Source organism: Monodon monoceros, unplaced genomic scaffold, assembly GCF_005190385.1.
Source record: "Monodon monoceros isolate NGI ecotype Baffin Bay Population unplaced genomic scaffold, NGI_Narwhal_1 Super_Scaffold_12, whole genome shotgun sequence".
NCBI classification, from domain to species: Eukaryota; Metazoa; Chordata; class Mammalia; order Artiodactyla; family Monodontidae; genus Monodon; species Monodon monoceros.
Genome location: NW_021703768.1, coordinates 117,053,833 through 117,080,151, shown reverse-complemented (window position 1 = coordinate 117,080,151; position 26,319 = coordinate 117,053,833). Strand labels below are relative to the sequence as shown.

Sequence of the window (26,319 nt, the reverse complement as noted above, 5' to 3'; positions counted from 1 at the left end):
CTCCTGCTCACCGCAGCTAGAGAAAGCCCGCGTGCAGCAACGAAGACCCAGCAGAGCCAAAAATAAGTTAATTAATTAATTGATTAATTAATTAATTAAAAAGGACTTGGCATGAAAATATATGTAAAGTATCTCATTAATAATTTTTATATGAATACATATTGAAATAATATTTTAGGTATACTGGACTATTAAAATTAATTTCATCTGTTTCTTTTTACTTTTTTACTGTGGCTACTAGAAAACTCAAAATTACATATGTGGCTCACATATAACGTATCGGGCTGTGCTCTTCTATATCCTCTTCCCTATCAACTTTCTCTTTTCATCAACTTATCTAGTGCCATAGCTTTAAACGCCATCTATATGTTGACTCCCAGATTTAAACCTCTAACTCTGACCTCTCATTTGAAGTCCAGACTTACATATCAGCTGGGAATTGAATTTCCATTTGAATGTCTAAAGGTATCTTGGTATCAATATGTCAAAAATGGAATTTTCTCTTTTCTCCAGCCCTATTATGTCCCCTGCTAGTTTCCCATCTCAATCAATGGTGCCATTATCTGTCCAGTTGTTCAAACCAAAAATTGAGTCATCTTTGATCACTCTATTTTCCTTACCCATTTCATCCAATCTTCCAACAAGTCTTGTTGGTTCCACCTTCAAATATATTTTGAATTCCATCCATTTTTCTTCATCTCCACTGCTACTACCCCAGTGTAAGCCACTGTCACCTCCCAGACCACTGTAACAGCTTCCCAACTGCTCTCTTTGCTTCCACTCTTTTCCCAATACAGTCTCTGCTCTATATCTCAGAATGATCTCTTTTAAATATAAACCAGATCATGACAGACCTCTAGTTAAGCTGTTCATGACTTCTCATTGTACTTAGAATAAAATCCATACCTACCATAGCTTGCAAGGCCCAGCATAAGTCTGATCCCTACTTATCTCCCTAACCTCATTCCATGCCACTTTTTCCCCTTCTTATAATGATCTCCAACTTCATTGGCCTTCCTTCCATACTTTGAATCATGTCAAGTTTGCTATTGCCTCAGGCCCTTCCTATGGTATTCTTCTCTCTGCCTCAAATGCTCTGCTCCCAGAGTTTTGCAGGGCTGATGCCTCTCCATCCTTCAGATCTCAGCTCAAATGTAGCCTACTTAGAAAGGCCATCCTTGCAAGTGGTATTCTGTCCTAGTCGTTTTCAATCTAATCATCTCACACACTCTCTCTTTCTTCCTTCTTCTTTTCTTTCTCTTACAGAAATGTTTTTTGTATTTGTTTCCTTTTTAGTGTCTGTCTCCCTTGAGGAGTATAAGCTCTCAAGAGCAGGGATCTCGTGTGTCTTATTTGCGCCTGCATCCTCAGCATCTGGTATGAAGCTTGGTCCAGAGGAGACACTAAAGATAGTTTTGAGTGATACATTGCAAAATTAATATTAATCAAATGGATTTTTGAAAAGAATGAATAAAACTATTTGGGAAATAAATAAATTCACTTTGGGATGAATAATATAAAATGTCTTAGAATCTAAGGCATAACTTAAGGAGCTATGCATTGGGCCTTAGTAGATACTAATCCCTTAGTGTGATTGAGTTTGTCATGTTCAGCAAATATTGAGGACCTAGCATTTGCAGAGCATACTCTCTCTGCCCTCAGAATTGGGAGAGCTGGTGCTCGCTTCGGCAGCACATATACTAAAATTGGAACGATACAGAGAAGATTAGCATGGCCCCTGTGCAAGGATGACACGCAAATTCGTGAAGCGTTCTATATTAAAAAAAAAAAAAAAAGAATTGGGAGAGCTGAGAGAACAGTGGGACACTGAGCCTGAGAGGCAAAGGGGAGGGATGACATTAAAGAAGAAAAGTGGGGAGTGGGGGTAGGGGAGAGGCCCAGGGCAGGTGCTAGCTCAACAGATAATAGATCCTGACTCTAATATTGCCTAGATTTTAGCTCTAGCAGCAACCATGGCTATTATTTCTTTGCATCTAGGTCAGTATGCATAGTAGGTGTTCCATAAATGCTTTTTGGTAGAATAAATAAATTTATGAATTTTAAAGAAAACTCAGGAAAAGTGAAGTCTTCAAATTTCTGACCTTGGATGATATTGGAAGTGTCTGGGAAGTAAATGAAAAAGAAGGCACATGAACTGGAAATTATGAAGTAGAAACAAGGTTGAATTGGACACTCAAAGGTACACTAGCCTGAGGATTTGGGAGTAAGGGCCTAATTTCTTCTCCTCATCCTGCTTCACGCCCCCAGAGTTGAATCGGCCTCAGAATTCCTGTTGACCTCAGGAGAGGATCCCAAATACACAAATCAGGAAAACAGAGAGAGGAAAATCTTTGAATGTTAAACAGCAAAAACATTCAGCTTGAAAGACATCTAATTTTTTCTCAATCCAAATTAGACAGGCTATGATGCTTAAAAGAAAACGAATGCTGGTGCGAAGCACGAATGTATTATCTGATTGAAATAACACAGGACAGATACATCTGTGTCCAGATTGTACTTCTGCTGTGGTCTATTTTAGGGAGCTTCTGGATTTGAATCTAAAACTGATATCTGGAAAAGAGATAATAATTTGTGCTCACATAGTGCTTTTCATTCAAAGGTCTCAAAGCACTTTACAAAGAAATAAGTATTATTATCCCAGATGGAACAACTCAGACAGAGGGGTTGCTGCCCTCTTCAGCAAACTGGAGTGTGTAAGCCCTTGGACTCTTGATGCAGCCCTAGGCTATAAATTATTGAATCATGTCCTCTATTGATTGGGAGCTCGGACTACCAATGATGTGACTTTTAAAAATATACATACAAAGTAGAACATCAGGCTCTATGCTTAAGAATTTTAGCATGTGTTCAAAAAATATGAAAATGGGTGGTTTTAAAACTGCTGAATTGGGGTAAAGTATGTCTACTTAAAGTAAGAAAATGGTTATTCTAGTCAGACTAATACTAGTTAACATGTGCTAAGCATTATTCTAAGTGTGCTATATATATTCTCTTATTTAATACTCACAACAATTTTTTTTTTTTTTTTTTTTTTTTTTGCGGTACGCAGGCCTCTCACTGCTGTGGCCTCTCCCGTTGCGGAGCACAGGCTCCGGACACGCAGGCTCAGCGGCCATGGCCCACGGGCCCAGCAGCTCTGCGGCATGTGGGATCCTCCCGGACCGGGACACAAACCCGCGTCCCCTGCATCGGCAGGCGGACTCTCAACCACTGCGCCACCAGGGAAGCCCCTCACAACAATTTTTTAATCGACGTATAATCGACATGTGACGTTATATTAGTTTCAGGTGTACAATATTCTAATTTGGTATTTGTATACATTGGGAAATGATCACCACAATAAGTCTAGTTACCATCTGTCACCATACAAAGCTACAAAATATTTTTTCTTGTGATGAGGACTGTTCAGATTTACTTTCTTAGCAACGTTCAAATTTGCAATATAATATTTTTGACTATAAGACTCGCGGCAATTTTAATGAGGTAAGAACTATTATCACTTTACGCATTTACCATTGAGGAAACTGAGACCCAAGTAACTAGGCCAAATGTCAGCTAAGTAATTGGCAGAGCTGAGACTTGGATGTAGGCAGCCTGAGTCCATTACCCATGCTCTTAGCCAGTTACTCCGTGCCAGGTACTGTGAAGCATTTTGCATGCGTTATGTCACTGAATCCTCACAAAACCTCTAGAGGTAGGTATATTATTATCCCGATTTTATTTGGGAAGGACAGTAAGGATTAGAAAGGTGAAGTGACTTGCCCAAGCTCCCATTCCAGTATGTGGGGAGCCAGGATTTTGCAACATAAACAAAAAGAACACTAGGCAGGAAGTCAGGGTTTTAGTGATGTTTCTGCCACTAACTAGGCTGTGTGACCTTGAGTAAATCCAATAGTCTGCATGGTCTCCACGTCTTCCTCTGTGACAGGAGGCCATTGGGCTACATTGACGCTGATTCCTTCCCAATGCTAATATCCTCAGAGTCTCAATATCTGTTTTCTATCTGGTCCCTTGTTTAAAAATCCTTGGAGGAAAAGAAATTAACCACACAGAACCTGAGAGTGACTCTGGAAGCCAAATTTAGAAAACAGATCTCAAAAGGAGAAAATAAAGGAGTTTACAAAATATCTTTACTTAGAAAATGAGACTGTCCTGCAAATTGTTTGGCTTGATTTGTGAGACCCAGTGACCACATAAAGGCCATACACATCACCTTGATGGACCAGTTCTCCTGGATGTAATAAGCCATGTAACCTGGTTCTGTGGCCATTTCTGGCCACTGAATCGGCTAAAGTTGGAAGAAGTCCATCCTCGTGTGGGAGGGATCTGGGAGAAGAAGCCAAGCTTTTCATGTGGGTGTTCTATCTTGAATTCAGTATGTCTATACCATTCTGTCTACTTCTGTTTTTGTTCTCAGTGATTATTATGTAGTGACACAGCCCACTGCTACCATGAACAAGTTTTTTCACAAGCATGTGGGGAGCCTGTATAGTGAACAGGTCTGCCTTCCATTCCTCTGTCTGGTTCTGTTCAAAAGTATTAGCTTGATCCACAGGAAACAAAATCATTATCTTGAAGAGATTTCTGTACTCCCATGTTCATTGCAGCATTATTCATAGTAGCTAAGTTACAGAAACAACAAGATCAATGGATGAATGCATAACTGTGGTATATATATATAATGGAATATTATTCAGCCTGAAAAAAGAAGAAAGTCCTGCCATTTGTGACAACATGGATGAACATGGAGGGTATTATGCTAAGTGAAATAAGTCAGCCAGAGAAAGAGATACTGCATAGTATCATTTATGTGTGAAATCAAAAATAAAAAAACAAAGGCATAGAAACAGAGAATAAAATGGTGGCTGCCGGGGACTGGGGAGTGGGGGAAGGGGGAGAGGTTGGTGAAAGGGTATACGCTTTCAGTTATAAAATGAATATGCTCTTAGGATATAATGTATAGCATGGTGACTGTCGTTGATAACTATTGTATAGTTGAAATTTGCTAAGAGAGTAGAACTTAAGTGTCCTCATAAAAAAAGGGGGGGCAGAGTATAGAAGGTGGTAGATAATGTTAATGAGTTAATTGTAGGAATCCTTTCACAATGTATACATGTATCCAATTATCATATTGTACACTTTAAATATATGACAATTTCATCAAGTATACATCAATAAAATAAAAATAAATAAAAGACAGAAAAAAAAAAGAAAACCAAAAAATGCCCCAAAATGTGAGCTTGAGTTTGTGAGAAACCTTGGTCCTATCAGTAGCTCTGTGATCTTGCGAAAGTCAAATTCTCTCAGAGTCTCAGTTTTCCTCATCTTTTGTAAAATGATGCTTATACCATTTGCTTGCCAGTGTTGTACATTTCAAATAGTCTGACATTGGTGGAAGTATTTTGGAGAGATTGGAGACCTCTCAGACGACAATGAAAGCGAGGCTGCAAGACGCCTTCCCCTCAGAGAGACACGGTGTTGTGCATAGAGCAAGCTTGAATGGGAATCCCAACACTGCCTGCCACTTGGGCAAGTTACTAAACCTCTGTAAGTCTCTTCAGTTTGTAAAATGCAAAGTTGTTGAGGCATGGAAATATAAACATGAAGCTCCTGACACACAAGAGGCCATTTAAATATGGTGGCTATTATTATTTTGACTATCAATTATTGAATTACACTGAAGAGTTAGCAGGTTCAGAATATCAAGCTTTATTTTCTGAGACTGTGTACCAATTCACTTTGATCCCTAAGGAAAAGCCAGAAGAGAATTGGGCTCTCTTCTCTACTAAATGGCTGATGTTAATTCTGTAAAGCTTATCTTCATACACACCACACCTCGGGGAAATCTGGACAAGGACCTCTCTTCCTTTTAGACATCTCTGCCTAAGTCTCCACCCTCTGTGGCCGCACGAATTCTAGTGGACAATTTGGATCTCAAAACTTATCTTTGCATTCTAAAGAAGATAAAGTTATAGTGCAATAATTCCCAACCTTTTAATTCCCTAATAATTCTCTTTTTTAGCACCAGAATCTCATTTTAAAGTTAAAAAAATTTCAAGGAATCCCATATAATAATAGTTCTACTTCAGGTCGCTTCTGATTGAGAAAATACATGATTAAAAAAATCAGCATCAGTAAAAAAAATTAGAGGATCCTCTCTCAAACATTGTTGGGAATAGGTAGTATATGAACTTGATAAAAAAATTCACAAGGTACAAAAGGGAACACCATGAAAAGCATTCTTCTTGCACATACCTCCGCCACCCAGTGCCCTTCCCCAGAGCCTGCTATTGTTTCCATTTCTGCTGTGTCCTTTCAAAGGTAATCTACGATCTACGAATATTTATGTATGTATCCTTTAAAAAAAGACAAAATGGTAACATACCTTGCCACTCCTCTTCACCTTGTTGCACTCTTCTGCATACTTAACAATGTCTTGTTATACTTTAAAATGGATATGTGAAAAAAAGAGATGGAATATGTATTTTTATTCCCCACACTGGCATCTAGTATTGAAAAATTGCATTGCATCTTTTTTTTTACATTTTTAAAACCTTTTTATTTTATATTGGACTATGGTCGATTAACCATGTTGTGAGTTTCAGGTGCACAGCAAAGCAACTCAGCCACGCATATACACGTATCCATTCTCCCCCAAACTCCCCTCCCATCCAGTCTGCCATATAACATTGAGCAGAGTTCCCTGTGCTATAGAGTAGGTCCTTGTTGGTTATCCATTTTAAATATGGCAGTGTGTACATGTCAAACCCCAACTCCCTGAATGCATTGCATTTTTAATATACAGAAAATCCTAGTGTGCAATAACTACATACCACATAGAGAGTCTCAGCTCTTAGATTAGGAACCACCGGTATAAGTAAAATATCAATAACATTCAACATTAATTTTGGCCCTTACTCTACACCAGGCATTGTTCTAAGCACTTTACACTTGTTATCTCACATAATCCACATCCTTCAAATCCTTCTAATCCCAGTTTAAATGTTATCTCCTCAGAGAAACCCTCCCTTATCCAAGTAGACCTACCCTCTCCCCTTTCCATTATTTCCTATCATTTCATCCTGTTTATTTCCTTCAGGACAGTTACCTATTCGTCCTATTTCACCTATTTGTTTACTGTTGTCTCCCGAATGGAGTAAGAGCTTTGGGAGCGGGGACGGTGTCAGTTTGGTTCACTGCAGTATATCCAGTGACCAGTCCCATGCCTTGGTGCTGGGCACAGAGGAGCCATTCCATCAGATGTTTATTGAATTAAGTACACAATGAGCAAAAAACAATTTTATGAGGTAGACCCTAGTATAATCTCCATTATACGAATGAGAAAGCTAAGCCCTAGAGAGGGAAATAGAGTCAAGTCAAAATTAGTAACTTACAAAATTGGTTTAAAACCCAGTACTGCTTGACCCTAGAGCACAAGCTCTTCGCCACTACCCTGGTCTCAGAAACAGAAGACTGAGTACAGTCTTGGCTGTGTATGATCTTGAGTAATTCCCTTTTCCTCCCTGGGATTGTTTCTTCCATTGCAAAATGCGAGGGTGGAGTTAGTAATCTTCCTTATAGCTATGATCGATGAAAATGGAAACGGAGACACTGAAGGGGCCAACAAGATTGGCTTGATGCCTTTAAGAGAGCTGATTTCCATTCTTTAATTCCTACCCTCCTTCTTTCACTAAGGATTTGCTGATCCTTATTTTATGCTAGGCACTGTGTTGGTTGTTCCTTTGGATAGGTATCTAAAGACTAATAGGACATAGTCTCTGCCATTAAGGTGCTTAGTCTGATGGGTCTAATGCAGACCCATTAGTAGCTGCTTGAAGTACAGTATAGGTCTTTGCCATAACAGTAATATGTATGAGGCACATGGTAACACAGAAGAGGAAGGAATTAATTCCATCTTGTATGTGTATGGTGGTGAGGATGGTGGTGCATATGTAGGGAGGGAGGGATGAGGTTTACTGCTGAGCTAGGCCTTGGGGATAGAATAGTTTTCCAGGTGGACAAGGCGGAGGTGAGGCTTCCTGGACACAAGAGACATCATGTGCAGAAGCACACCAAGAAACAGTATGATGTGCTGAGGACTGCTAGGGTAGGGTCTTGGCTCCCAGAGGATGGAGGTGGCTAAGTAGAGGGGGCCTGTGAAGAGCCATGCTGAAGAGTTTGGACTTTACTCCTGAGAGCAGTGGCATGGCCAAATCATATTTATATTTTATTTTTAGAAAGATCACTCTGGCAGTGGTAGGACTGGAGGAGGGTGATGAGGTGAAAGGTGTGGAGACTAGTGAGAAGGCTTTGTGGTGGTCCAGGTGAGAGGTGAGGAGCACTTGGACCTCGGGTATTCATGCAGAGTTGGAGAGGAGCTAGATAAATCGGGGATTTTTTTTTTAAAAAAGAAGTGGCAAAGGACTTGGTTGTTGGTTGGATGAGGGAGAATAAAATGAGACTGAGGGACTTGCTGGATTGGGTGGCCAAGTATAAAATGGTTCCATTAATGATTATATGGAATTAGGAGTTGGGTGGGAGAAATAATGCTGTTGGCTTTGAATATGTTACGTTTGGGGGGTCTCTTAGCCAGGAGGAAAGCTCTAGCTCCCTCTTGCCTTTCCAGAATAGCATTCCTAGCCAAAGTCAGACATCCTCGGGCCAGTTTCCTGCAGTCCCCAGTCAGGGATAAGATTCTCCAAGACCTCACTGGAATTCCTGAGCTCCATATGCTTCAGGGATATAAGCTGGGTCTTAAAAACTTCCTGTATCCTTATTGATAGAAGGAGAATGGATCCCTAACTCGCTTTTTAAAATCAGATGCTGGCTTCAGTGGAGCAAACTCTCCTGCCTGTTTGCAAGCAGCACACTTTTAAAAAGAAACCATTTCCTGTGGGGCAGCTCTGGCCCTAACCGGCTCTGGCCCTAACCGGCTCTGGCTCTTAGGTTGGCTCCCAAGAAGCCCCCACCTCCTTTAGGAAGAGGCTTTTTAAAAAGAAGATGAGGTTGTGTACCGTGTAACCTGGTCCCGCCTGGCTTCTGGAGAAAGCCCAGAGACCTGGGGACTGGACCCTCTCTCAACCACCACCCGGGGTTAGGTGTCCTCAACGCCGAGGCAAGACTCCATGTAGCCCCAATTCTCCCCCAAATGACGGGGCTGGGATCCTCCCCCACCTTAACTCGAATCTCCAGCGCTCACCTGGCGGTGGCAGGGCCAAGCCACCTAGGGCTGGCCTCTAGGGTCCTCCCAGGGAAGGGGATATACAACCCCAGGAGGCAGGAGGCTGGCCAGTCACCCGGGCCGTGACAATCTCCTTGGCTCCTACAGCCGATGTCCAAAGGCAGGTCACAGCCTGTGTCCCACTTCCCCCTTCATAGGACGGTGCCAGAATCTGTTATCTCTACTCCGCCCTCTGCTCACGCACTACCCCACTGTCGTGCCCATAAATCCCAAGAGCAAAGGGTAGCACAATTCCTCCCGCGTCCCTGCGGGCCCTGAAGCCGGGCACTAAAGCAGTGCAGTCCCAAGCTTCCCCTGCAGAAGCCGCGCTCCCCACTCGGTTCGGGGGTAGAGGGGGCGCGAGAGAGCAAGTGGGCGGACGTCCCATCCTCCGCATCCACCTCCAGGTCCTGGCGCGCAGGGTGGGAGCGCTGCGCGCCTCCGCGCTGCGCATAGCGGCCCGCTTCCCGCCTGCCCGCTGCCCTAGCTGGGCCGCCTCCCCGGGCTGCGGGTGGAGAGCTATAAGGCGCTAACGTTACGCTGTTTCCGGTTTTCCAGCGGGCTCTGGTTTCCCCTCCCAAGGCGGCGGCGGCGGCGGAGCGGCGGAGCCCCCCAAATGGCCTGGCCAGATGCGGCAGGTTTGCTGCTCAGCGCTGCCGCCGCCGCCACTGGAGAAGGCTCGGTGCAGCAGCTACAGCGACAGCAGCAGCAGCGAGAGGAGCAGCAGCAGCAGCGGCGGCGAGAGCAGCAGCAGCAGGAGCAGCAGCAGCGACAGCAACAGCGGCATCTCTCGTCCCGCTGCGCCCCCAGAGCCGCGGCCGTCGCAACAGCCGCAGCCCCGCAGCCCCGCAGCCCCGAGAGCCGCCGCCCGCTCGCGAGCCGCAGCCGCCGGCGGCATGAGGCGCGACCCGGCCCCCGGCTTCTCTATGCTGCTCTTCGGTGTGTCACTCGCCTGCTACTCGCCTAGCCTCAAGTCGGTGCAGGACCAGGCGTACAAGGCACCCGTGGTGGTGGAGGGCAAGGTACAGGGGCTGGCCCCGGCCGGCGGCTCCAGCTCCAACAGCACCCGTGAGCCGCCCGCCTCGGGTCGGGTGGCACTGGTGAAGGTGCTGGACAAGTGGCCGCTCCGGAGCGGGGGACTGCAGCGCGAGCAGGTGATCAGCGTGGGCTCCTGTGCGCCGCTCGAAAGGAACCAGCGCTACATCTTTTTCCTGGAGCCCACGGAGCAGCCCTTGGTCTTTAAGACAGCCTTTGCCCCTCTTGACACCAACGGCAAAAACCTCAAGAAAGAGGTGGGCAAGATCCTGTGCACTGACTGCGGTGAGTCGCCCCCTCCCTCTGCTAGAGAAAGGGGGGAGGGGCGAAGCTGTGGAGAATGGGGGTGGGGCGGGAGGTGCTGCAGGTGCCCAGGCCTGGCAGCGCCCCGGCCGGCCGCTGGGGGGTGGGGCCGCCCCTGTGCAGGGCGTTTGGCATGGTGGGTGAGGGTGTTGGGCTGGGGAGAAGGAGGATCAGGCTCAAAGTGTGCCAGGGGTGGGGGCGGGGGCACGCGCTGGCCTGTGCCAGCAGGGATCTGCGGCTGATGTATGGCATGTGGGGCTGGAAAACTGCCATCATAGCCCAGTAGCGGCAGGAAAAACGGAGGGGTCCTGGTGTTGCTGGCCCGAGGCTCAGTGAGTCAGGAGTGACCCTCGGAGGCCTTGCCCGCTCTGCTCCCACGGGCCTGCCTTGCCCAGGCTGGCAGGGTCTGCAGGAGCAGCTGGGCAGATTCCCAGGCTGTGAAGGCCTCCGCTTACAAGTTCTCCTAGGGAATCATGGCCCCCGCCCCCTCCTTCCTCTCCTGGGCTCCCGGTCAGCTCATCCACACCGCTGGCGCAGGCAGAGTTGGGACTTTTTCTGCTACTGTTTTCTGTCCCCCATGTGGCTCAGGGTTTTTTTCTGCATCGTGATTGCCTGTCTTTTCTAAGCTGGTAGCACAGCCCTCTCTTAACCTCCACGACTAGTGAGCAGACACCTCTTTTGGCAGTTTCTGGGAGATCTTCCTAGGTCTGTTGATTGTGATGACGGCAAAATAGAGTAACTTCTGCTGAATGCTGTAAGTTCAGCTCTGACATCTCACCAGCAGGATGTGTTGACTGCATATCTCATCTTCATGATGTTGGGTGCTGAACAGGAATGCAGGTGATTAGAAACAAAACACTGAAATCTGTAGATCTGTGCAGCTGGGAATGGAGGTCTCCAATGTCAAAAGTCAAAGAAATGTCAGTTTAAGATCTTTTTTTTTCTTGTCCCTGAATCCAGTACTTACTTCTCAGTAAGATATTTCAAACCAAATTGTCCCCAGACTGGAGTGTTTGATGTTAGCTTGTCTCGCGCTTATTCATATTGGGGTTTCATTTTATCCCCAAAGGCTGGATTTGGTGTTTGCAGTGTGACTTTGAGCTGTGTAATCACTGAATTGTGACAGATGTCCTGGTCTGTCATAGAAGTTGGTGTGTTTACTAGTTTACCAAGTGATTCTGGGTAGTATAAATAGGCTTTGAGTAGCAAAGAACGTGTAACAGCTTGTAGGAAGTTTTGCTGCCCTCATCTTTCTAGATCAATGCCTTTGACTTTCAAAAGCCTCCCTTCTACCCCACGTCCCCCGCCCCCTCCCCACCCCTGTCCTTCAGGAGACGAATTTTAGTTTAGCGGTGAGAGTATATCTAGGTATTATGTTAAACTGTGACCACTTTAATCAGAAGACTCTTGCAGTGTCTTAATAAGAAGAAAGAAACTTTGGTGATAACAGCAGTTTATCTCTCTGACATTGTCCTGAGGAATATTGTTGGCTGCTCTTTAATGTTGGTTTTATGCTCTGAAATGTTTGATGATGACAAATTGAGACCAGTTAAGAATTTCTAATTTTTTATTGTGTTAAGCATTTTGTCTGAGATCCCTTGGGGAGCTGTGGAACTGTATTGTGCAGTGGGAAATAGATAGTAAAAACATTTATTGAACCTTATCCAAGGACAGCTTCTGTTTTGGTTTTCAGTGAGTTGCTCCTGAATGTGCATCGTGCACATTGCCACATAATCCCTTGTCTGGTCCACTGAGCCCCAATGGTCATCGTCCCCTGTCTTCCTCCTCCTTTCCTCCTTCCTCCATCAATTCTACCTTGTTTGTTTTAGTGAGTGTTTAATAGCTTAACAGTTGAATGTGGAGATCATGAAAGATCTGGGGTTCAGAAATATAGTCTGCTTTTAGGTTGTGGTCATCTCATATTATGAACATAGCATGTGCAATATAGTTCTCAAAAAGATAAATTTAGGACTGCAATCACTGCTTACGAGAGGGCCCTCATACATCACAAATTATCAAGGGGCAGGAAAGTGTATGGGAGTAAACATTTTAGAGTGCAAAAATTTTTGCTTTGAGTTGATAGTATATAGATACAAGTCAGTTTGGGGGCTTTATCTAAGGGGATTAGAAATTAAAGGACATTTTTGTGAGAGGAAACTTGTGGAACTGGTGATAATATGACAGAAGAGCATAAACTACGTTTTCTTATTTTCTACAATGTGGTTGAAGAAAACATGCACTAGTAATGGTATATTAAATAAGGAAACAAATCTTCCTAACTAACCACAACACCTTACTTGTGCTCAGCAGGAAATAACTAACAAATTGATTTTCTGTTTTCTATCTCTAAAAAAAGCCGTCTGGGCCACAGGGTCATTGGGAACATTTTCTCCTTGGAGCAGATCTGCCCATTGCAAAATAGGGAAACTGGCACCTGGAAACTGTCATCATGGCCGTTATATTGAGCAACTGTGGTTAAATTGTTACTTTATTTAGCCATTTTCAGCTGTGAGCCTGTCTGGGCTCTGAGAGGTATGGTTCCTAGGGAGATTGTCCAGAAAGCTGTGTTTTGGTGGGCCAGGACTTTGGGATAAGGTACCATACAGAGAGATAAAGGTCTTCATAAATGGCTCATTTTACCACAACTATGAAATGTTGACTTGTAGCCTGTTAAGTCCTTCTGGAATAGCAATATCTGTCTGCCAGAGGGGCATTTTTATAGATCTAATGTGTATCATTCATCCCAAATTACTACCTCTGGTGGTAAAGAGTGGAGTAAAATCTTTGCATTTCTCAGATTACATATATGGAGGTGTTTTCTGTGCCTTCTGAGGAAAGAACAGGAAAAAGATTTGAAAAGGACTCTCAGGGATTAGCAACTCTGTACAATGCTATGAAAGCATCCTGTCCTGCAAATAGTCCTACATTTTTAATGATGGTTGCATATATTTTGGTTTAATCACACTCTATCATTTGCTTTCCTATATGTGTATGTTTTTTTTTAAATTGTTTCCTTATTGAATAGATGCAATAGATATCTTTTTTTTTTTTAAAGAAAGATCATTCTTCCTTTGGGACTTTATGATTTGCCTTTTTCTTCCAACGTATAGTGTACTTTGTTGTTAAAGCTAGAAAAGGTGTATTCCTGGGGGACTTTATGTTCTTTAGGATAGTTTTAAATTAATGTGGCACCCAGATTCACATATTAGAGCAAGGTGGTTCACAAAATTCAGTATAGCAAAAGCGACTGCATATTTTTAAAGTGCTGTTTATTTAAAGAATCTTTTCTTCCCCAGCCAGCTGGAAACCCAGCTGTGCTGCAGCTTGAAGATGGGGAAAGTGAAACTAGATTAGAAACTGACCAGTCCTAGTGGTGAGGACAGGCTTGATTATAGATTTAGGGGTAGAATTACCATCACAATGTCATTATTTCTTTCAGTGGCTGCTTTCCTCAGCAGACTGGGATTCTTGGGGGCAGGAACCATAGCTTATCTTTGAGGTCTTTCTCCTAGCTCTCCTGCCCTTCAATGTTTGGTACTGCCGGTGGCTTACAGAGGGATTCTCATGAGTGTCTTTTGAATGGATGAAGTCAAGTGAAGTTCAAAAAGCAAGCCTCCAGATTAATACTAAAACAATCTTAACTCTCCTATCTGTGACATCAAGTCCTGTGCTGAAAAGCTGAGTTTGGTGATAGCCCTTACCTGTCGCTATGGGAACCTTTTTTTCTGAAGGAGTCGTAATCAACTAGAGCACTTAACCACAATGTGCTTAATCATTGCGCTGATTAGTGTTAATGGGATTTGAGCAGTGGAGAATCTAGGTCTTGTTGAAGAAGACCCTCTTTTTTTCTTTTTGGAAGGCAGGTTATCACCGCCCCCCTCATGTTTAAACAAAAATAAGATAACTATCAACTTGAATTAACAAAAGGTTTGGGGGCTAGAGAGGGTGTTATATTAACTAGCTAGGTGACTAACTTCTCCTTGGTCCCAAGGCTCTTAACCATCTTTTATTATCTAGGACTTTTTTTTTTTTTTTTGGCTACGTTGGGTCTTTGTTGCTGTGCGGGCTTTCTCTAGTTGCGGCGAGCGAGGGCTACTCTACGTTGCGGTGCTCGGGCTTCTCATTGCGGTGGCTTCTCTTGTTGTGGAGCATGGGCTCTAGGTGCGCGGGCTGCAGTAGTTGTGGCTCTTGGGCTCTAGAGCGCAGGCTCAGTAGTTGCGGCGCATGGGCTTAGTTCCTACGGGGCATGTGGGATCTTCCCGGACCAGGGCTGGAACCCATGTCCCCTGCACTGGTAGGTGGATTCTTAACCACTGCGCCACCAGGGAAGTCCCTATCTAGGACATTTTAATTTCATTTCCTAATAGCAAGTATGTCATTAATTTTTTCCTTTATAAAGTTGTATTTATATTTTTGAATATGTAACACTTTCATATGGTTCAAAACTTAGAAAGCACATAAAAATATACAGTGAAAAGTCTTCTTCTTACCCCTGTCCTCAGCTACCCAGCTCTTAGGCAATTATAACATATTCTTGAAATGTGTATTTCTCTAAAAGCAAAATGTTTTTCAAAGTAATCTTATTTTTTTTTTCTTAACAGATGGAGAATGTTAATTTTGCCATTAAGCCAATATTATGGTAAATTCTTCCCAAGTAGTGTGTGTGTATATATATTTTAAACCTAATCCAAGATCTTAACCAATATCCTACCTTACAAATATAACCCTAGAGTGAGGAATAAAAATACCAACTTATTTTTCAGATACTTTGCCGTTAAGAAGTTTTCTATGGCAGTGAATTTTGTGAGTCTTAATTGGGGTGCTCAAAGGAGAGATCCAAAGGTTTATCACTGAGCTTTAGGGCTGCAGCTCTGCCCATACAGCAGTTCCCACTGTTTACACTCTTGGTAGGTAATCCCACAATAGCATCCATGTGGGAAATCACATGATCCCATACATGGGAAGAGAAAACTCCACAGTGCATGATTGCTTTGATTCTCATTTAGAAACCAAAGACCCCAGTTGCTGATGAAGAGGTTGATTTTGATCATATTCATGTATAGCTGGTATGACTCCAGGGGGAATTAGCCACTTGGATACTATTTTGAAGTATGTTTAAGGTAACTGATTTGAACATAGTGTTAAAATTTCAGAGGATCGAGGAATTTCCATTTGGATAAGTAGGGGAAAGCAAATATGCAAATCTAAACAGTGGGACGTCTTAACCCTCTTAAGCCTGTTGGTTTAGTGGCATATGGCAATTTTGAACATTGACTTGAAAAAGGAATGATCTCACTATCAATGAAGTTTCCCCTGTGCAGTCTTTGACACTTGTTCTTGGGTCTTTCTTTTCAGGGTCTGAAGCGTTGTTAGTATAATTTACATCAAAGGTAAAAGAAATTTCCCTCCAAATTTTGAGTTTGGATGGATGTGTGTGAAATGGGGATTTTTGTCTTACTTGTTTCCCGTGAATTAACCCTCCCCACTTACTTATTGGAATTTGTACATAGAGATAAACCCAGTTTGTGAATTTCAAGAGATGATATAGGGAGCTCTTTAGAAAACTGAGGAAAGTAGATGAATTGAGCAGTGGACGTGCTAAATCGTGACGTTTGAAAAAATGACTGTCTTATGTGAAGTTCAAGTAGACTCCTTTAAAAACAACAGTACACACAAATGAATCTTGGTGAGTAATGTTTCAAGCAAGCCTGTAGGAACTGAAGCAAACCTGGAGGATGATTAAAAGGCTTTAGGATGACATGAAAGAGGACATGCTGTACCCAGGCAAAGAGCTGGGAAGCTTTTGCCAATCTGGGGTCAAAAGACAGAGATTCCACACTTGACTGAGATCATTTGCTGCTAACCAGCTGTGATGTTTTTGATAATTATGAAATGAGGTTGAGTTAAGGAGCCTTCTTGCTCTGGCTAGTTGCTGTTGGCAGAGTGTGGCATGCAAGCTCCATTCTACAGTGACATTCCCTTCCTGCTTTGTACATGCAGTGAGATCCAAATAGCCTCTCCAGGGACCTTCTCTGGGACAGAGCCTCTAGCTCTTCTCTGTGCCTCAGCTCAGAACCTGATTGTGCTGCTTGCCTCCTGGGGTGGGGCTGGAGGTAGTTAACATTCCACTTGCCCTTGCAGATGTTTCCAGAGTAGCAGAGGCACAGGTATCCTAGGGAGTTTCCTTATTCTACTAGCAACACAGACCCCCAAGATGTGATGTTCAGGTTACTTTTTATTCTCTCTTAGGAAGCAGAATCCTTAATGGTTCTTTTTTTCCTTCAATGATTTCCTGCTTTGTGCTTAGGACATTGGCTTCCCCCTCCTCCTTCCCTCCCTCGTCTGTTTATACAGACTGAGGATCTGTCTTTGTCCTTTAGGCTGGGATGTTTTACTTGGTCTTGATCTTGATATTGGTCCAACTAACAGAAGCCAAGCTGAGCTAACATTCCTCAGAATTAAATATAAGGAAGGTTACCACATGGCTAAATACCTGGTCCAACCATGGGAAAGTCAGGACATCATTAATTTGATTGGGACAGTGATGCAATTTGGTATCCCAGAGGTTGTATTACTAAAAGAGCTTTCTTTCATTTCCGTCTTTCAAATGTTTGCTTCCACAAATGTGCTCTGTGTAAAGAACTAGGTACTTTAGGGGAATTGCATCAGACAGTCCCTGTCACCAAGGAGCTTACAATCTAGAAGTACAAAGATATAACAGTAATTCAGTCTAGAGTATGACAAATGCCATAAGATACACCAACATAGTGCTTTTGGGAGGAAGGGAAGAGTCATAAAAGAAAGAAAGGTCTGGTTAGAGGATTAAAGAAAGTTTCTTGGAGAAGCAGTTTGAGATGGGATTCTAATAGTCAGAGACAGAAGAGGTAGAGGTGGTTTAGGGATAGAGATGAACTGATTGATTAAATCAATTCCATGCAGACAGAGCAGCATTCTCAGTGGCCGAGGGGCATGTTTGTAGTATACAAAATAACCAGGATGAAAGGAGCAAATGGGCAAAGGTCCTAGTAAATTAGGATTATATTCCCACCCATCTTGAGTGCTAGACAGATGAGTTTATTTGTAATTATGTGAGTAGTATTTGAAGGCTTCAGTTAAAAGCAGCTCAATAACGTGTTGTAGTTTTCAGTGAATGGGTCACATTTTGTTAAATTTATTCCTTAGTACTTCTTGTTTTCTGGATGCTTTTGTAAATGGTATTTTTGTTTAATTTTGTTTTCCACTTATTCATTGCTAGTATATAGAAAGATAATTGTTAAAATATTGACTTTGTATCCTGTATTAGTTATTCACTTATTCATTTCAGTAACGTTTTTGGGGGTAGATTTCTTAAGGATTTTTTTCCTATGTACATGACTGTATTGTCAGTGAAAAAAAAGACATTTTTACTTTTTCCTTTCTAATCTGTTTGCCTTTATTTTTTTCTTGCCTTATTCCACTGGCTGGAACTGCCAAGTACAATGCTGAATAAGCGTAGTGAGAATGAGCATCCTTGGGGGAAAGCATTTAGACTTTCACTATTAAGTATGATGTTAGCTGAAGGTTTTTCATAGATGCTCTTCCTTTAAAAAAAAAATGTCTGCTAAATATAGTGTAATGACTAAGAGTTTGTGCTCTACAGCCAGATGAACCTGGGTTTGGAAACCATTTTCTACATTTTCTAACTGGGTGATGTTGGGCAAATTACTTTCTGTATCTTAGTTTCCTATAAATGGGGATAGTGATAGCACTTAATAGGATTGCTATGAGTATTAAATGAGATAATGCATGTAAAATAATTAATACAGCACCTGCTCAATAAGTGTTATTAACAAAATCTTATTAACTTAGACCAATGTGAGCAGGAAGACTAGTAAGTGAAAGTATTAAGTTCTGGAGGACTGGAGGCAGACAAGGGGAGAAATTTTTACTGAAAACTGTATTATGTGTGCGGTCTAATTGTAGGGAAGCCCATGTGAGTCTAGGGTATGAATGCTGGTCCTATAGAGGTCCCAGGTAGGCTGCAAATCTTGATGTGTCCATGGATCTGTTTTAGTCAATTTTTTGAGAAGCCCACGGATGGAAACTGCTTTTCTCTGTTTCACAAATGGGAGGACTAAGACTCAGACTTCAAAATGACCATTTCAAAATTTCATCGTGCTTGTGGGGTCAACCAAGTGTCCACATTCTGGAGTTCTGCCAGGTCTGCTTTTTTACTTCGGCAGATCTTATCTTACATTGTATTGTTGTTAGGAGGAGTTGCTGAAAGTCACTGGAAAATGGCTGAAAGCATCCTTTTTTCTTTCAAAGAAAGAAGGTCCCTGACTCATCCTGCTTTGGTTTGGGGGTTTCCAGAGTTGGGGGTGGATTCACACTGAATCATTCATACTCTTTCCTTGTTTCTCTGCACTGGGTTGGGATGGGTCTGGTGGCTGCCCAGGGTCAGAGGGGTACAGGTATGGGCATGTAACAGGTGGCATTTGGGGAATTTGTGGGGTTTAATTTTAATTAATTAATTGATGTGTGGTACCCATTGGAAGTATGAAACTTTGCTCCTTAAATGTTTGTAAGACAAAGACTCTGCTTTGAGTCATTCCTCTAAATATTTTTTGGGTATTATTACCCCTCAGATCCTGGACTGGCCACACATCCCTGACCCTAGGAAGTATTGTTTTTTCTTGTTCTTAGACTTTTAGTATTTATGGCCTGTATCACTTATATGACACATCATTTAATGCCATGCACTGTTAATTATCTTTTGATGGGTCAGTGTCTTAGCTCCTTCACCTGATTGTAAGATCTTTGGGGCCTGAAACTTAAGATATGTTATAGTAAATATTTGACTACTGGCTATTGCCAAGTAAGGGAAAAGTGAGACCTTTGCTTTCTCTTTATAAAGACCACTTTGTCCTAGACAAATTTCGAGATTCCTCAAATGACAGCTCAGGCTTAAGGACTAGACCAAGCATGGAAAATGTCTTCAGACATTTCGATAAAGGGCAGAATTTTGCTTCTCAGTTATGTTTCAGGTTTTTTTTTTTTTCTTGATAGTCCGTAGTTTCTTCATTTTCTTGCAAGTAATTTTCTGTTCTTGAGTTTTAGAATTATCTCTAGATGGTTTACCTCATACATGTCAATATTTTGGCTTGTGTTTCATTCTTATCTTTTAGTTAGTTCGCATTCTGCAAAATTCTCCATTTTCACTTGCCATGCAAGCTTTTTGGTTATTCCCCATTCTGGTTTCTCACTGGAATGGTCAGTTGGAGTCTCTTACCCTGGCCTGTTCATGCTTCAGGCTGAATACCTTAAAGAGGTAAGAGGTGTGACCAGGCATCTTCTGTAGTAATCTGAGATCACAAATTAGGAGTGGTTGTACCTTTTTGCCTATAGGCAGCTTGGGGCCTTCTGGAAGCCAGTACTGGTTCTTAGATCATTCTTTTCTTCTGAAAGGGTAGGGAGTAGAAACCTAGTATTTCTTCACATCTCTCTTTTAGTATGTTCATTCTTTTGTCTTTGCCTTGAAATGAGACATTTTTCTGCCATGTCTCCTTGGCTGAATCCCCTTGGGTGGGGATGGGAGGGGCCTCTCCAGAGGGAGCTCGCTTCAAGCCTAGGGCTCCTAAGGGCCCCTAGTCATCACCTTGCAGAAGGCTGTGGCCCTCAGCTTCAGCGAGTCAGAGTTCCTTTCACTGGTGCCTGTGGCCATACATAAAATCTCAGTACAGCACTTCACCATGTTGCTTAGGCCAGTAATGAATTTCACAAGCACAACCCAATTGATGGCTCTCCTCTGGAGTAACTTTACATGGCTTTAGAGAAGAGAGTTTATTTACCAGTCAGGACGGAACAGGTAGATTAAGTAGATGATCTGTTGTGTCTGAATTCCTGTCTCTGAGTGAGAAATAAAATAACAGCAGGGCTGCATACAGTATGACTTTCCCGACATTGTCATTGGTTGATTGAATTTCAGAGAAACATAATAATAAAAAGAAGAATGTTTTTAAAAGGAAGAAAGAAGACTCAGACCACGACATGACTCATTTGTCACAGAATGAAACCAAGGCCCACAGGTAAAGATTTTTTTCAAAGGACACTGGGGTTTCCAAAGGCAGCCTGTCTGACTGCTCGCTCTTAGATGGTTTCCTTTTCACAGTCTGTTCAGGTGGGTTTCTCTTCTGAGACCCTCTTACCTGGGGCTCCACCCCTCCCACCTTATCCCATCTAGCTCCTACCTTTCTACTTAGGCCTGCTGTCATACTTGCTTACGTCATAAATGTAACAGCCATCCCTCAGCCCCTGTTCCCAAGAACCAGAGAAGTTTCCAGAAATTTCTAGTACAAAGTTCACAATCCTTTCTTGGACTTTAGGTCTGATGGACCTAGTGGGAAAATAGGAACAAGGCAAGAGATAGGTACCTACGTGGGTGGGACTATATCCAACAAATTGGGCTAAACTTTTCTCAGGTCTGGTTCTTTTAGACAAAATATGGGGTTTTCCCAAGAAAGCTTCTCCTGTATTTCTAGGTCTCCTTTTCAAGAGGAAATGCTTTCTCCAAAAAGGCTAGTAACATTCACTGGCCTTTTAGTAACACGTGCATTAAATTGTCCAGGCCAAGTACTGACAGTAATCCCTTTCAGATGGCACCTCTGGGGCTCGGCCCAAGTGATTCTGGCCAATACTGGGCCAGGCTCCACTGGATGTGGAGCCAGGTAGTATACTCTGGGCAGAACAAGACATCACCACCTCTGAGAGAAACTCCTTGCTGCTGGGAAAGAATCTAATTTGTAGGTTGAAGGGAGGCACATGGGTGGCCCCCAGTTTGGGAGTTGGCTGTCTTTGTTTCTCAGTATGTAAATCACCTGAGTAGGTTTCCACTGTGCGTGGTATGCACTCAGCTAACTGAGAGGGCAAATGGGAGCTGGAGCTGAGACTGGTTCCCTTGGGAATACTGTTGTCACCTCTGCCGATTTTACCCCAGCTTCTACCTTTGCCCACACATAATGTGGGCTTTGTGCTTCTTCTGTGTGGTGTCACAGCCTCAGGGCCTCTGGTGAAGGGTCTGCACTAGGCCCAGAGCTTGTTGTACAGAGGTAGGAATTAAAGGCATTGGTTTAAGATTAGTTCTTTGAAGGGATCACTTGAAACTTTAGTGCTGTATCTAAAAGAAAACATCAAATTGATAAAGGGTCCCAGTGGGTTTGATGGTCTTCATTGGGCCAAGGTCACGAACCATATATATATTTTTAAAATTTATTTATTTTTGGCTGTGTTGGGTCTTCGTTGCTGCTCACGGGCTTTCTCTAGTTGTGGCGAGCAGGGGCTACTCTTTGTTGTGGTGCACAGGCCTCTCATTGTGGTGGCTTCTTTTGTTGTGGAGCACGGGCTCTAGGTGCACGGGCTTCAGTAGGTGTGGTGCACAGGCTTCATTGCTCCACGGCATGTGGGATCTTCCTGGACCAGGGCTCGAACCCATGTCCCCTGAATCGGCAGGAGGATTCTTAACCACTGAGCCACCAGGGAAGTCCCACGAACTATATTTTTTAAAGGAAGTATAAGAGTTTACTTTTCTCATCTCTGAAGTTAAGTAGCAGCTTCATAATTCCAGAGTAGGGGGTGAGCGTTGCCCTTGAAAGAGGAAGAGTAGAAAAGGCCAGTAGTGCTGCTCTGTCTACGTGAGTCGGGGGTAATCCAATGGATGTTACTCTCCATTCTATGGTTCAAAGCTTCCTTTCTTTGAAAGAGTTTGTTACTGCCAACTGTGAGTTTGGGGCAGAGGTCATGGTTGGCTTGCAGTTGACCTGTTCAACCTTAAAGACTGAAGCTGCTTCGTGGATCCTGCCATGAGTTCCTCCACTATGTTGTAGATGTAGTGTTTGGTTCTTTCCCCTCCCACTTCCTTCTCAGGTCCTTCCATCACTGGCTCTTCTTTTCAGCCTCTTGTAAAGGGTACAATTTTTAACGGATTGTCCTTGCTTCTCTTCTCAACTTACATAATCTATTTTGAATTTTCAACTCTACATAGCATAGTGGTTAAGGCTGCATGCTCTGGAGCCAACTTTGAAGAGTGAATCTTGGTTCTATGACTTATTAGCTGTATAACCTTGGGCAAATTGACCATTTTGTGTCTCAGGTTCCTCAACTGTAAAATGGGGCTAATTATAATACCTACCTCATAGCATTGTGATAAGGATTCAGTGAGTTACTCCTTGTAAAGTGCTTAGAACAGTGCCTGCTTGTAGAAAACATTCAATGCAGACTAGCTGCAATTACTATTATTGCCACGTCTATTGTTAGTTGAAAGAGAATGGCTTTGGATTCAGACTGATATTAAAATCCTGACTCTTCCTTACTGGCTATGTGAACTTGGGAAAAGTCCCTTAATTTTTCTGAGTCCCAGTTTCCAACTGCCGATGGCACGTTGTTTCAGTTATCCATTGCAGCATAACAAACCACCTCAAAATATAGTGGCTTCAAATAGCAGTCATTGTATGTTATTATCACTCACAGTTTGGAGATTGACTGGGCTCAGCTAGGAGGTTTAGTATTTCTTATGTAGCTTTTGGCCAGATGGTAGCTGAGCAGTTGGTAGATGAGACTGGGTCATTTCTAAGTTTCCTCTCTGACGTGTCTAGCATTTGATGCTGGCTGGTTCTCATCTGGGAGCTTAGCTGGGACTGAGGGCCAGAGACCGACCTTGCCTGGGTTTCCTCACAACATGGTGGCAAGGTCCATGAGTGAGCATAAGAGAGCGCCAGGCAAAAGCTGTATTGTCTTTTATGATCTAACCTCAGAAGTCACTAGCATCACTTCCACCACGTTCTGTTTCTTAGAAGAGAGTTACTAAGGCTTGACTGGATGCAAATGGAGCAGAATTAGACTCTACCTCTCAATGGACGGATTGTCAAAGAATCTGTGGACATGTTTTGAAACAATTACAGTCTGCCCTCTGGTCACAAATTATTTACATTCCTTGCACATGAAAAATACACTCATCCTGGTCATTGCATTCAAATTCCAATGTATACTTACTTATTAAAAAAAAAAAACACTCATCCTCACCCAAGACCCTCCTCCCTCCAAAAAGTCTCATCTATATGGCCTCAGGCTTAGGCTCAAGAGCCAGGGTTTCACATCTAAATTAGGTCTGGGTACAAATGAGGCTCCTCTCATGCGGTTCCTTGGGGACAGCAACTCAAATTCTGTTCCTCTTGACCTGAAGGATGTCAATGAAAGAGACAAGTCGTCTGCCCTCCACCTTCCCCACCCCCCAACCCCCATACAATGCTGGAATAGACATAGGATAACGGCTATAGATGCCCCCCCCCTTTTTTTTTTTTGCGGTACGCGGGCCTCTCACTGCTGTGGCCTCTCCCATTGTGGAGCACAGGCTCCAGATGCGCAGGCTCAGCGGCCATGGCTCACGGGCCCAGCCGCTCTGCGGCGTGTGGGATCCTCCCGGACCGGGGCATGAACCTGTGTCCCCTGCATCAGCAGGCGGACTCTCAACCACTGCGCCGCCAGGGAAGCCCGATGCCCCCTTTTAAAAACTGGTAATACTTGAACATTGTAAAATGACTTTATTATTTTTTACTTAAAATTTTGAAATTTAAAATAAATTGATCTATAAGAAAGTTGCAAAAATAGTACAAAGAATCCTCTTTCCCCAACTTCCCCAAATTAGACAACTATGTAAAATTATCAAAACCAGGAAATTAATAGTATTGATACAATAGTATTAACTGATCTATATAGACCTTATTCAAAATTTCCCAATTGTCTTATTAATGGCCTTTTCCTGGTCCAGGATCCAGTCTAGGATCCCACATCACATTGGTTTTTTGTTTTTTTTTTTTCTTTTTTTGGCCACACTGAGCAGCTTATGGGATCTTAGTTCACCGACCAGGGATTGAACCTGGGCCCACGGCAGTGAAAGCACCAAGTCCTAACCACTGGACCACCAGGGAATTCCCCCACATCACATTTAGTTTTTATGTCTTCTTAGTCTTCTATCTGGGGTAGGTGTTCCCATTTAGAAAGAGGGGAACCAGCAGTCCTAGTCCATAGCAGTTCTGAAATCTGGCCTGGCATATGAGTAGGGCTCAGTCCTATTGCCTGGGAATGATTCTCCACTGCTCTTGGTTTTACCCTATGGGCTCATGGTTTTGCCTTCTAATTATCCTTCCTTTTCCAAAAAATGTAGCCTGTGTTTGCAGCTAAGTAGTGTTCTCAGTTCTGTATTCTTTTAGGTGATGTCTAGTCAAGTGTGGCCACAAGAGGAGGAGATACAGGAGAGGCACACAAAACAACGAGCTAACTATATTGATTGGTCCTAGAGATGGGGGGGTCACTGCCTGCCACACAGGAACACAGGGAAGTACCAGGTTTTGGTCAGGTGGCAGAAGACTGGAAAGGGGAAACAGTAGGTGGAAACCTTTATTGGGGTGTCCTTGGGGAGGGGAAGGCAGGGCAGGGTGAACAGTTTAGGGTTGGCTTGTTTGAATAATTTTGATGGGCTCTAAGTTATAGGGGTGGTTCCTGGTTGCCTGGTACCTGGCCCTGGGATGATTAAAGGGCACATAGAGGAGACATGGCTCTGGATTGGTTAGTTTGCACATCAAAGGCCTTCTCCTGGCTGAGTCCTTTGCTGTTTCTAAGAATTGGCTAGCCCTGGGAGGGGCAGTCCCTCTCCGGCCAGAAATGGTTTTAAAAAGTAAAAATTTTGTGCAGTGCACTCAGGCTGATTCCTACTTGTAGATGTTTGGGGGCCCAAAAGCTTCTTTTCATTTTGCACTGTTTGGTCCCTCTTAGTCCAAACGGATGGTGTTCCTGCTACTATATTTCTTTTTAAAAATCTGTGGTTTGCCTATGAATCTTATCAAGGTTCCCTACATTAGACAAAAGCCATACCTACAAATCTTATCAAGATAAGCTGTTCTCTACCTTGAGCTCCCTGCGGGGCTGCTGTGGACACTATTCTTCAGGCTAAAGGAATCACTGTTCTTTAATGGAAAGGGCCTGGAGGCAAGTCAAAGGCATTGCCTTTGATCTTTCTGAGGTCTTAACAAAGGATACAATTCACAATGTCTCAAATTAAGCTCATTATAGTCTCCTTGCCATATCCTATTCTGTCTAGGACACTCCCATCCTAGATAACAATCCATCTACTCTTCCAAGCCATTAGAAGCCTCAAAACCATCTTTGGTTCCTTTCTCACCTCCATCCCCTGTATATAGTACATTGTGAAGTGATGACAATTTTGACTATTGCAAGTACCTTCAATCTAATTCTTTTCATTCATGAGGCTCTAGTTGGGTACTTATATCTCACTTAGGCTGCCACTGTGGCTGCTAAATGGAATCCCCAATTTTCAGAGTCTCCGCTCTCTTCCATCTGTCATCTATTGATGGCATCAGCTTTCTAAAAGTAATTCTCTCTGCCCAACCCAGAAATCTTCAATAGGTTTTTATTATCTGTAGAATAGAGTGAAAACTCCTTCACATAACATGCGAGGCCTTCCACAACTGACACCCACCTGCCGTTAAGCCTTTAGCCTGCTTTTCCACACTTACTGTTTGCTATAGCCAAAATGTAGTGTTTTGAACATTTCAAACACGTTTTACATTTTTCTTCCATAGCATTTTTGCACATTCTGTTTTCTGGTGTGTTTTCATTTCCTTCTCTGTCAGTTGCTAACCTCCTGATCCTTCAAGGCTCAGCTCAGATCTCACTTCTCCTCAGCGCTT

The 26,319-nt window shown here is 43.2% G+C and overlaps 1 protein-coding gene and 1 non-coding gene across 4 annotated transcripts in view; both read left to right on the top strand.

Moving 5' to 3' along the window:
- The first annotated feature begins 1,676 nt into the window (after positions 1–1,676).
- LOC114893545 lies at positions 1,677–1,783 on the top strand. Its single transcript, XR_003792961.1, has one exon. It is a non-coding gene; the product is annotated as a U6 spliceosomal RNA (small nuclear RNA).
- A 7,858-nt stretch (positions 1,784–9,641) lies between these two features.
- The window catches only part of NRG2 (neuregulin 2), a 179,511-nt gene continuing 162,833 nt past the window's right edge, over positions 9,642–26,319 (top strand). For 2 of the 3 annotated variants that reach the window (XM_029217918.1, XM_029217917.1), the window contains exon 1: positions 9,721–10,561. In XM_029217918.1, the coding sequence (XP_029073751.1) occupies positions 9,871–10,561 (691 nt within the window). In that variant the 5' untranslated portion in view covers positions 9,721–9,870. Of the gene's footprint in view, positions 10,562–26,319 lie in introns of all 3 variants that reach the window. The other variant, XM_029217916.1, reaches the window with a different exon arrangement.